The sequence below is a fragment of the Takifugu flavidus genome, chromosome 19 (genome assembly GCF_003711565.1).
Source record: "Takifugu flavidus isolate HTHZ2018 chromosome 19, ASM371156v2, whole genome shotgun sequence".
NCBI classification, from domain to species: Eukaryota; Metazoa; Chordata; class Actinopteri; order Tetraodontiformes; family Tetraodontidae; genus Takifugu; species Takifugu flavidus.
The window spans coordinates 1,243,704-1,256,112 of record NC_079538.1 but is presented as its reverse complement, the minus strand read 5'-3'; the positions used below and the strand labels follow the sequence as shown (position 1 = coordinate 1,256,112).

Here is a 12,409-nt window from a genome sequence, read left to right as displayed (position 1 = left end):
ATCTGTTCACGCGGTGTAATCAGATTAGAAAGTGTGATCGACTTAATCGGACCACGGAAGACAGTGCAGTTTCAGTCAAAACAACTAAAATTAACAAGACATTCAGATTGAAGTGCTTTTTAATTTGTGTTTGACAGTAAATTTAAGACTTTTTCCCAATATTATTGCTCTTACAATCTCACTCCTCTAATTCTAATCCCACGCTCGTGACTCCGCCCTTGACGGTTCGAACCATTAACACTGGCTGCACGTTGACACGGGGACAGGGAGGACATCGGAACTTGGCTGAGTTCACCGAGTCTAGCTTATTTTTGTGAGTTCAGTTTCCGACAAAGTGCCAAAAAACATGAAAATTGAAAAATAACGACATGCCCCAAAGTACGTGGGCAGAAAGAGACGATTAAAAAAAATGGTATAAAATACTTGTACACAACTCAACGCACACAATATAATGTACATCATCAACCACTGTATCACCACTGGGGGGGGGGGACCTGGAATAGAGAGGACAGTCAGGCTACTATAGTGGCGCAACAGGGCAGCACGATCAGCTTTGGAACAGAGAGTATTGTAGGTTTACCACGTCACATGGTCAACGTCGGCCCACACTGAGCACCACGGCGGCTTCAGGCTTCAGGATCAAATTACAAAGATACAGAAAAGTCCGTTGGCGTTGCTTTAGCAAAGGGAAAAAACAGGTTTGAATAAAACAAAACACACAGGAAAAACAACGGCTGTGTATGGCTCCCGCGCCCTGATTTCTATCCTCTCCGTGATAAAAGTCTTTTACACTCATTCATCCATCCGCGGTTTGGTCTGGCGCCCGCTCGCTTTAGTCAGGGAAGCGCTGGCAGGCTTTCTTCCAGCGGCAGGCGGTGCACCACTGGTCCTTGCGCTCCACGCCATAGACTTTACGGCATTTCTTGGCCTCGCCACGGCCCTTCCTGTCCACCGAACAGCGTGGAGACGAGAGAGGAGGGGTGAGAAAAGCCCACTGAACACCAAGGCCAGAGGCGGCCGACGTCTCACCTGAAGGAGCAATGGGTGCGGGAGGGCGACACACTCATCGGCTGGAGCCGGTTCTGTTGAAGCCACTGTTCACCAACACTGACGGACCGGCACCGGGGTTTCGCCACCTGAAGACAGAAGGGTATCAAATGAGCATTCGGTACCATCAGGCTTCCATCCATGCAGCTGAGGCTTTCAATAATGAAGGCATCTACAGGTGAATCACAATTCACACACTTCCAAGATTCCCCTCTACCATTCCCAGTAACAATCGGAGCCCTTGAGCAGGAAAAGTCCAACAAATGCTTTTGTGGGCGCCCCCTGATGGTTAAACCTGTGCTATGGAAGTAGAACCCACCGCGGTGTTAGCGGGACCAGAGACGGAGGTGGACAGGGTCCAACTTTGGCAACTGGGGCCTCTGGTTGCTACAGATACCTGGACGGGATTGCAGGCCTGAAACGAGCAGAGACAAGACCAGCGATCAGCCCTGTGCAGCACTCAAACAAACCTCACCCTGTTTTTACAGCTGATGCTATAAAAGCAGCTAATTCGAACCATCACCATTCACTTGGGTTGGACCTGAACAATCCAAATCCCAGTGCTATCAGTAAATCCCAGGAGAGAGCAAAGGTGAAACCGCACATGTGGTTAAATCATGAACCTGGGGTGGGGATCTGGAAGGAGAGCCGGCAAGAGAGGGCTAACAGAGAGATGAGCGCAGGTGAAGTCAATGTACTGGTGCCGCCTTCTTCTCACTTCCTGTCCCCGCTGGGGCCTTCCGCCACACAGCCCCTGTCAGACCGCCTGGCTGTGAATGCTGGGTGTTCAAATGACCCTCCCAGTGTCGGGGGGGTGGTCACTGGTAAAATGTGCTGCTCTGTGACGCATAAACAAACCCGGCGCTCGCCGGCTCACCTCCGCCTGTGTTTAATCATCTTTCTTGTGGCTTGAAATTTCAAATTTGCTCCTCTCAGCACAACAAAATGGTCCCCGGCGTAACAACGGAGGAGAAATGACTGTTATCCGGAGGCCTGCGCCCGTCTCGGTAACACCCACACAGGCGAGCCACTAAAATCTAGTCTGACCTTCAATAATTCAAGCACAACAAGCAACGGCGTTTCCTCTCAGCACTCAGAAACTATATTCAGATGGAGTTTTCTCCTCCTGCTGTTTACCTGATAGAGATGCTCCGAGTGGATCTGCCAGAAGCTGCTGGGGGCCGACTGGCTGAGTGGGCTTGGCCGGCTCAGGCAGAGGCCCGAGCTGGAGTTGGACCTGGGCCTGTGAGCGGGAGGGATGTGGAGCCCAGGAGCTGGAAGAGAGCCGCAGGAGGTCAAGCCGAGGCGGGACGGCGAGACCTGGCCCTGAGCCGGCTGAGGAGGAGCAGGAGCAGGAGGAGCAGGAGGAGTCTGCACCGAGCTGGTGTCCACCGCCTCGCCGGAGATCTTAGTGTAGTAGAAGTCCTCCTCCCTCTGAGACTGGTCCCACCCGCTGCTGCCACGGTGGGGGAAACAAGGACTCATCAACGGATGCAGCCTTCTCGAATCATCAACTCCCAAATGTGTCTTTTTCCTCCATCTTGATATTTTTATGTCCTTTTTCCAGCTCTAAAATCTCCCAGAGGGCTACAGTGCTTCACACTCCTGGTGCTTTACACGCCAGATGATCCACACACAGCTTTCACAGCATCCGTGCATCTACAGAAGCTCACTTCAGCCTGGTGTTAAGCATTTAATCAAACCTTTAGTCTTAGGAAAGAGGAAGTGCCATTAAAGGTGTTGGAACCGCCTGAGTTCTCACGGTGGAGGACTTGCTGCAAATACCATCAGAAAAGCCTCTACTGGAGGCACCAGTGTGTGCTATATCGCATCTTTTCACTAAAAAGCCATGAACAGACTGTGATTTGATGCTGCTTTTGGACTTCTTCCACATCAATTGTGGAAGTCCTAAGACAAAAATCCAAAAAGGGAGCGTGAGCGGTTCCAACTCACCCCAGATGGAGAACGCGGATGTGCCGCTTTATTCCGACTGAAGAGGTCAGCACCTTCCCACAGCTGGGCCACAGACACTTGTACACCCCTCTGAACGAGCTCTGGGGGGACAGAAGGTGGTGCGGGTGAAGCAGGAGTCAGCTGGGCCCGGAGTGAAACACAACGCAGGACTTGTTGGCCTACTTTTGGCTTTTTGGCAGTACGCTCGTCTCCTTGCTCCAGCTCCATATGCAGGCCTTCGTCGGGACTGCTGTCCACCTCGGTGACAGATGGCGAGGGAGCCGGGCTCACGTTGCCGTGGTCCCAACTCCAGTAGCCGCTGCTGCCGCTGTCAGACAGCTCGCCGCCGCCACACTCCATGTCGGCCGGCGAAGAGGAGCCAGCTGGGGAAAACACTGAGACTCAAGACTTGTGTGGGAGATCAGGGACTCTATTTACTGGGCTGAGGCTATTTATTCAGCTCTTTTCACAGTGCTCTTAATTGTAATGAACATTTATAGTTATATTTAGCTTGTAGTGAAGCTATTTCTACAATTATTCCAGCCACTACTTTTATTAATATTACATTTCATTATTTCCATTACAAGTTTTACAAGGTTCCAAGTTTTAAAACATAATTTTATTTATCTATGGTTGTGTTTAAACACAATCTTCCTTTTTAGATGCTGAAGCCACCCATGGTTTAATGCTACCAAAAGCTAATAGCGGCTACTGTTAGCTGTGTTGAGGGGTGGATGAAGAGACGAATAAAAGCTGAACTGTTTTAACATTGTGAATGCGTCCTGGGCTCCACTCAAGGTTTGCAGGTTTTGTTTAGGAGTCCAGGAATGCACAGCGTGATCTTTGCATTGCTGTTTTCCTCCTGCTAATGCATTGAAGCGTTGCTCAAAATATCCAGCACAAAAGCATCGCTTTAATAATGACTGCTAATCTAAGGAACAGGAAGAAGTTACAGGACAAAATGATTCACTTTGTTCTGTGTAAATGACCCAGAAATGAAGGTGAGGCAGACCTGGTCCAGGATCAGCTTGTGGAGGGCTCTGGACAACAGGACTGCAAGACAGACTGGTCAGCACCATGGCTGCCATGATCTCATCCATCTCCACTGATTCTGGGCTGCGAAAACTGGACGTAACACAAACAAGTGTCCTTCAGAATGGAGGGAAACATCAAGGCAACTGTGGGTAAGGGTCCTGTTCTTTACCTGTATGGAGGCTCCCTGCTAGCAGCAGCGCTGCTCCAGCCTCGCTCTGACGGGCCCACAAACACTTTCTGGGCCTGGACTGTGGTCTGTCCAAACACCTGCACACAAAAGACAGGAAACAATGAGCTGTGTCCTACCATAACCCTTTACAGGACAAGAAACAGGACAGGAAACAGGACAGGACAGGATACTTCTTGCAGTGTCTTGCCTGTGGTTTGACTGAGTGAAAAAGATGTAGTCGCCCATTTCTGATGGGACAATTTATTGTTTTTACCAGTGGGGACAGACGTCCTAATCAATCTGAGCAGCTGAAGAAGTCACGTCCAATGAAAGACGAAGGCCTGCTGAACAGGAACTTTTTGCTGTCACCACACTCACCTGAGTCTGCTGCCTGTCGGGGCCAACTGTTGTCATGGAGACGCAAGCCTCTGGGCCCAGTGGGTGGACAGGCAAATCGCTGCACCCTGGTCCAGCCCTACGTCCAGGTTGTATAGCTGCCATGATGTGAGGGGACACCCTGGAGATGAGACAGCAAGGGTGGGGTCAATGTCAGCAATTCAGCACCATCATGGGGAACCATGCAGGGAACCTTTCAGGGAACTTTGAGGGTTTCCAAAGTGGCCGGTAGTGGAGGCATCTACTGTGTTGTCACCAATGAATGAAGCCATTTCAGGCGTAAATTTTTGTTTTGTTTCCCAGATCTTACGGGTCAAATGAAACTCTAACCTCCAAAAGTTAATTACTTTCCATATACGTACTGATCACTTTTATAGAAGGGCATTCGTCCCAAATCGGAGCGTTTATAAGGCTGATATTTTGAACAGACGAGGGTTCGGGAGGGTGTGCCAAGAAGCGATCAATATTTTACTTTCTGTGCTGAATAATCGTGCTGAACTGTGCTGAAGGGAGGACAATTTTCCAGACTGCTCAGAGCTGGCTCATGCACCCATGTTCCATCTCTTTAGGCACCTCAGAGCAAAAACACAGCACCCTGAGTGATTATTACAAGTAATGAAAATGATTAAAGGAATATTGGAAGAAAAACAACACACTGCTGCAGCTGAATGACTTTTCATAGGACTTTTTTTGCTTTACATTTTTATCTCCTCTGCAAGTAAACCTGCCTGAAGCCGTAATCTGACGTGTGTGTGTGTGTGTGTTTGTGTGTGTGTGTGTTTACACACAGCAGCCTCGCAGCCCATAGTGGTAAAATGGGGGCAATGTTGCATTCAAAGCACACGGGAATAATGGAAAATTTACATTCCTCTTGCCCCAAAAAATCCGGTGTTTCAATATTATGGCCGTTTCAATTCTGATAATCCAAGAAGAACGAAACTCAAACTACTGTAAACAAATGCATAAATAAAACCAATATTAGCTGGGGAATTCGAAACAACCTGTTTTCTTACCCCCACCTCCTGGGAAGGCTTTTCCTAAACGAATGACGTCACTAAATATTCTTGCCATCCGTTGCTCAAAAAACACAATTTACACTTTAAGAGCACCTCATCTTTTATAAATAGATTAGCATCTTTAGCATTATGGAGCTATTCTAGGGTTGTATAGACTATGTGAAGATTTATTAAACTTATGTTACAAATTATTAATAGATCAGATCTTTAATTGTTACTAAAACAAAGCCACTTAGATGTAGAATATAAGTAAATAATAATTTAGTTTCATTTTTAACCAAGTATGTTACAATGACGATGATTTCATCGGAAAGTGTATTATCCGACTATTGTCCGAACTATTGAACGCAACAGGACCGACCAATCAGCGAGCAGCGTCGGTAGTAAACAAGTGGCGCCGTGTCCGTCGTGGAGGCGGAGGGCCGACGCCGATTGGTTGGAATCCGCTTTCCAGACACACACCCCCTCTCTGACAACGTGTTCGGACACGAGTTTCACCGGGAGGGACTGAGCTGGACGGAGAAGTAGGCCCAACGGCTGCAAATCCGCTAAAACAGACACCAAAACAAACCCAAACCCCCAACAGTACCGCAAATCCCACCGAATGCAGCACCAACGTGTCCCCGAAATGTGCAGAAATGCGACTGAAAGTGACCAACGCCATTTCCTTCTTGCGCTTTCTCTCATTTTAAAGGCAATTCAGCTGACTAAACGAGAGGTTTGGAGAGTTAAATGGCGTTTTGAAAGCCCCAGACAGGCAGCGTATGGAGGCTGCTGACGCCATGTAAAGTTACACACGACGGCGGAGCTTTAAAAAAAACCCCATTGATCTCACAAATTCTGCTGACTAAGTCTTCACGGGCATTTATGCCTAAACATTGATAAAAAAAAAAAGGGTAGTTCATCATCCTTCGACTACAGCTGCGATCTCCACCCGGCAACGCAGCTTGAGACATGCAGGGGCCCCCTCCTCCTCCAGTCCCCCCACAGCTCCCAGCTGAAAGAAAACATTTTCCTGCGTTCGCTGCAACTCAAAATCCCAGCCGTCAGACGGAACACGAGGTCGTTATAGCCGCACTTACTCGCTCCTCTGGCCTGTCCCGTCTCGTAGGAGCCGCTCAAGCAGCGGGCCGTCAGTGCGCGTCTGCTGTCCCGCCGATAACCGGCTCCTCAGTGCAGCGGGGGAGGAGAGGGGGGTTGGTCGGTCAGATACGCGCCTACGTGCTGCTGCTCCGTGAGCCAATGCGGGCGGTGACAGCTGGACGGAGCGGCAGAGACCTGAGCCGCGCCGCGCCGCGCCGCGCCGTGCCGTGCGCAGGGATGATGATGTAGGTGAGAGGTTACCAGAGTAGCACCCTGACTGTCCGGGCGCATCCTCTGAGACTCCTCTGGCAAATGTGCATGAAAGGTTTGCGCACGTTTAGACTCCCAGAATTAGAGAAAAGATGGCAGCGCATTAACTGCGCTTCCAAGTTCGCACTCACGGAACGAGTCGCTTTATTTTGCCCAAAACTACGACACACGGGAAGATCATGAACCATATTTGTCCATAGTTGTAATGAAACACAGGTGTGCAGGACAGGTGTGTGTTGCGTTGCGCTGTTACAGTCAGACCACTGGTTTGGTTGTTTAGATTTAAAAAGACGGCAGATAAATGATAACGTTGATTATCTACTGCAAGTAAAAGCGCTGACATCACGCAGCTGTGCACATCCACCCCCAACATCACAGGATGAATTCACTCAGGATGGATGTGAGTGTGTGTGTGTGTGTGTGTGTGTGTGTGGTGGGTGGGTGGGTGAGAGAGAGAAGACAGAGAGAGACTGGATTAGTGTCGGCTGTCTGCACCCTTTCCACCAGACATCCAGTCAGTAGGGATTTGAGGCTCTGCGCACTGACACAGCCAGAGGATCCAATCCTAGTCCCAATCTGGTGGCGTCCCTGTCCCACACAACTGCCCCTGGTGCTCATTAATGAGCCCTGTAAGATCCACAGGCCTGCTGGCAAATGATCACAGGGCTTAGAGAGATTTATATCACAGACAAAGCTATCTATCTGTCTGTCTGTCTGTCTGTCTGTCCGTCCGTCCGTCCGTCCGTCCGTCCGTCCGTGTAATTTTAAAAGTTTAGTGCAGGTAATGAAAGTGTATCATCAAGTGACGTCATCACGTACGCCTTTGGGGCAGACCCAGGAGAAACAGCGCCCTCTAGTGTGGGAGCGGTGGTCGATTACATCCCTGGATGAGTCACAAGTACACATTTTACATCATAAATGTATGTATGATGGATGGATGGATGGATGGATGGATGGATGGATGGATGGATGGATGGATGGATGGATTGGAAGAAAAAATGCAAGAAAAAAATCATTTCAACAGAAAGGAAATAGAAGAGAGAGCAGTATGCACACGCTGCTCATACCCTAGGCTGTATCTAAACTGCATGGAGGTCAACTGTTGCTGCTGAACTCATGAACTCATGTGGAGGAGCAGCAATGCAGTGTTGAGCACAGCCGCCTCATAACCAGAAGGTTCTGGGTTCTATTGTAACTGTTTACATGTGAGAGTTTCCGCATTCTCTCCATGCCTTCACGTACTCTTTCTTTACATTCTGGTTTCCTCCCACTGAAAATGATAGATCGTCTGGTGTGTGTGCATGTGTGACATATCACCTCCTGACGTGTTGTGGAGTCTAAGCCCATGAGGTCTGGGTCCTGGCCGCTCCTGAGAGCTGCGTTCATCATTTCCACAAGTTTCTTCAGAGGCTTCCAGGTGCAGAGACACAAAGAGGCCTGGATTAACTGCTCCAGCACGCAGAGTTCAACAAACAGGGCAGAACATTTGATGAATGGGTGTTCAGGCGATGACAGCAGGAGGACAGGAGGGCCGTGAAGGTGTTACACGGTGCTTGTGGTTCAGAGACGCACAACCCCCTGCAAACATATCTGCCAGTGCCAGTTGTAGCCACCCCGCCAACACCGATAAACTCACCCTTTTGCTGGGCCGGATGCTGACTTTTGCCTGGCTGATGAGGATTGCAGCACATTTAATAGTCACTGTGTGTAGATTTACTGTGTTTACACCTCGTTAATCCTGTGTAATCATTCCCAAATCATCATTCAAACACAGCCCCTACAGAGGAAATAAAACCTTTTAAGACCTTCTCCTTTAAAGACAGCAAGAGCCCATGATATTTCCCCAGTGAGTGTGTGTGTATGTGTGTGTTGACAATAGTCCTCCCTCAGGATGTCATTACTTGAATGCATCGTAACATAACAAAGAACTTCCTGTTGCTTGTTAGTGCACAGAGAGCATTCTTCAACTGCGCTGGTGTTTTTGTAAGTGTGTCACATTAGTGCTAATCTCTGCCCCACCCCATCAGGCTGGGCCACTTTCCACTCCAACAGGACGCCACCCGTCACTTCAGTCATCACGAATCATTCCAGAGCGAGCCTTTAACATTCATGGCTGTCCTCTGTGTGGGTCTCTTGTGTGGGTGTGTGTTGTCAGAGTGATATACAACGACGGGTCCGCCACACCCTGGACTCCGGTTAGACTAATGTGCGTCGTAAAGAAGCCTGGCTACACTGAGCACAACCTATAAGTAAAAGTGAGCAACACAGGTTTTGACGCAAGCGCTCATTAAAAGCCTCATTGCTCAGTACTTTCCAGGATCTAACCACACCCCAACATACCTGCTCTGATGGAGGTATGCTGGGGAAACCTGAGCGGATGCTAACAGACTACTCACAGCACATGGATTCCAAAAACTCCACATATACGATACCATACCTGCAGCGCCTGTAGCGACAGAGAGAGATGCTCTCACCTGGGAGTGTTTCAGTCAGACCGCAGAGGACAGAGTGTCACCCACATCAGAGGTGTGAGCTCCACCCGACTTCGAGGGCTTGATTCCTGTCGTGCTTGCGGGGCACTCCCATTTCATCCTGATCCGGAAAAGAAAGATGGCTTTTGACAGGTCTACAGGTGTGTTCCAAGAGTCAGTTCATTATTAATATTATTACAGTTGCTGTTGTGTACTGACCAAACCCATTGTATCCTCATTTATTACATATTCAGAGCACAGGCTCAACACAGGTGACAACTTTTAAAGACACTTTCACACATGTAATCTCACATAATGGGTGCCTTTTTGGGGCAGCCGTTTCAGTGGTGTTGCTGTTTTTCACATTCATTCCACGATTTCCAATCCCTTTTACCCAGAATTCTGTTCAGTTGGCATATTTTTGAGACTTTCACTTTAAAAAGGGGACAAAAACAGTCACTTCATTACTTTGATAAGGTGGAAGGCATTGATAGGTCAAGGAAAATTAAAGCTAACAGGAATAAAAACGGCTGAAAAAATGTTTGGCAAGCATGAGCATAGTTAGAAAACTGATCTTTAATCTCTCATAAATATGAAGCTAAAGCTAACAAGTTAGCTGAAGTTAGAACAAAGGCTACAACCTAGCTAAAAGACCTGAAAGCTGCTAAACTAACAGCTTAATGTGACACTAATGTGAGTGCTTTGACTTGGCACTGACAATTGAACTTGATTTAAAATACCCCTTATCAAACTACCAAAGTGTATTCCACAAAACCTTTTACATAAACATGACCACAGTCCCATGCATGTTGGATCACTAACACTAGCTGTTGTCGGGAGTTGTATGTTACTAACAATGATGGCAAGAGTAAAACTTAAAGGTTTATTTTTTCCTTTGACTAGTGACTAGAAGGGGTTTTATACACTTTCAACATGAAATAATCATCTTCTATGATTCTTACAGCAAAGAGAGATGACAGATTTGTGGTTTTGCATTGAACTAACATCATGTTAGGAATAATCTTTAGGTAAAAGGGTCATTTGTATGTGCAAATTGTCTCATTTCTAACAACTCCTTCATTTCATATATCACATGCATTTTAATGTGAACTTGCTGGACTTTCTGTGTTTCATAACTTGAACCACAAACCCGTGAGTAGAAAATCCTCTGCAGATGGTGACAGTAGAGAAGCATTAAAATTGCAGTTTCTGCACAAATAACCCCCCCCCCAAATGGTGACATGGTGACGGGTGGTGGGTAAACAGTCTTTAGACAAATGTTTCTCGCCAGATAAATTCAGGCGTGAAAAGGGGAAAGAAAGAAAGAAAAGGTTGTTCCATATGCAGATAAGTGAGAGCAGATCAGCTCAGCCTTCCTCCATACAGCTCCTCTTCCTGCTTATCTGTTCGGAATGTCAGGTGTCTGTTCTGTTCAAGTGGGGGTGGAGTCCTGCTTCTAGTTGGTGACTGTAGCCTTGGTGATGCACCAAGCCTGGCTCATCAGTTGGTCACCGCGCGTGCTCTGTCTAGCGTGCTAGGAGGCATGTCCGCGTGGTTCCTCCAGGTTACAAAGTCTGGATCTGGAAAAAAGGGAATGTCAGAGAAATTCCCACATTTGGCGGGACAAGTTGGCGCATTACAGAAAACCTACTGGTGACTCCCGACTTTGTGCCGGCTGTCCCGTTAGCTCCCGCTCCCCCGTCAGTCTGGCAGCAAAAAAGACAGAGGCACATGGACAATAAGGCTACGGCTCTTCAGAGGTTCCGGGTGAACATCAGCTTCAACAGAGGAACAGCAGCCATTCAAATCCAGGGGCTCTGGCCCGGTCACACTTGTCAAGTCTCTGAGAGGCATCAAACATTTCACAGATGCCACAAACACAACAGAGACCTGTTGCTCGAGTCTGACAGTAACATCGATATTGCTTGTTGATTTTCTGAGGATCGTCGGGCCTACCGCCGCCATTAATAAAGCCTAATCCTTCTCAAAACCACAGGATGCTTCAAGCTTTCTCCCTGTTCGGGCCTGTGCTGTGGATGACTTGTAACACTTGGTACTATCAGTCCAATCATCACTCTCCTCTGGACATTTAGTCCAGCTGATTTCTAAAATAAACGGCCGCCTCTTTTCCACATTTCTAAAAAATCCCAGCAAAACGACCTGAAGGCAAACCTTCCCCCAATCCCACAGTTTCTCTGGAATAAAAGGAACTTGTAGGGGGCCTCATCACACTGGGCTGAATAGTTTAGCAAAAGAGGAGAAGCTCCAAGAAGTGGATGGACGACAATTTCCTGGTAATTCCCAGAACTGTTGATGGAAAAGAGGCTGCGGCCACAAGGCTACGGCCCTGTTTGACACGCCCAGAACAAAACCTGATATGGTTTCGCTGGCTGGGGCCCAAGGAGTGGCTGGAGCCCAAGGAGGCCAACATCTCCCCCGGCCTTCTGCTGACAGCCAATAATTACATGCTTATTCCTCCTCATTGAAAGCTGATTATCTGTGAAACTGCAACCAGCATTCCGGTGTCAAGGTGATCCGCCCGGGTGACGTATTAATGTTGTTAGCAGTTAGCCAGCTCTTACCGTAGCGCTGTTCACATCATAGGCGTTGCCGCTGCTCCTGTGGATGACAAGGCAGGAATGATGAGTCACACCCAGGAAACACTCTCAATTTACTTCTCTTTATCACTTTTGAGTGTTTCTGGATCAAACTCTTAAAGATTAAGCTCAGTAAATGATTTGGATTTGCCCTGTTTGACCTGACTGTATCAAACCACGAGGACTTCCCAAGTTACATGTAGCCAGTTCACGGTCATCAATTTATTTAATTTGTATCTGCAAGTCGTTTTAGAATACAAACTAGTATTTGGATTATGTTTTAAATGTGCGTCTTTGATTTTCCCATTTCCCAGCAGGGGTGATAACTGAGTGACACACATCAAACAAAGCCCTGCTGGATGATTGCTCAGT

The 12,409-nt window shown here is 47.9% G+C and overlaps 1 protein-coding gene across 1 annotated transcript; it reads right to left on the bottom strand.

The window, feature by feature from the left end:
• Positions 1-101: 101 nt before the first annotated feature.
• On the bottom strand, positions 102-7,033 carry znf395b (zinc finger protein 395b). The gene is made up of 10 exons (XM_057016927.1): positions 6,699-7,033; positions 4,583-4,721; positions 4,205-4,302; positions 4,013-4,125; positions 3,184-3,383; positions 3,001-3,101; positions 2,185-2,503; positions 1,367-1,462; positions 1,030-1,136; positions 102-944 (listed from the first exon to the last, which is right to left on the bottom strand). The coding sequence occupies exons 2-10, from the start codon at positions 4,703-4,705 to the stop codon at positions 833-835; spliced, it is 1,269 nt and encodes a 422-aa protein (XP_056872907.1). The 5' UTR covers positions 4,706-4,721; positions 6,699-7,033; the 3' UTR covers positions 102-832.
• Between the last annotated feature and the right edge of the window lie 5,376 nt (positions 7,034-12,409).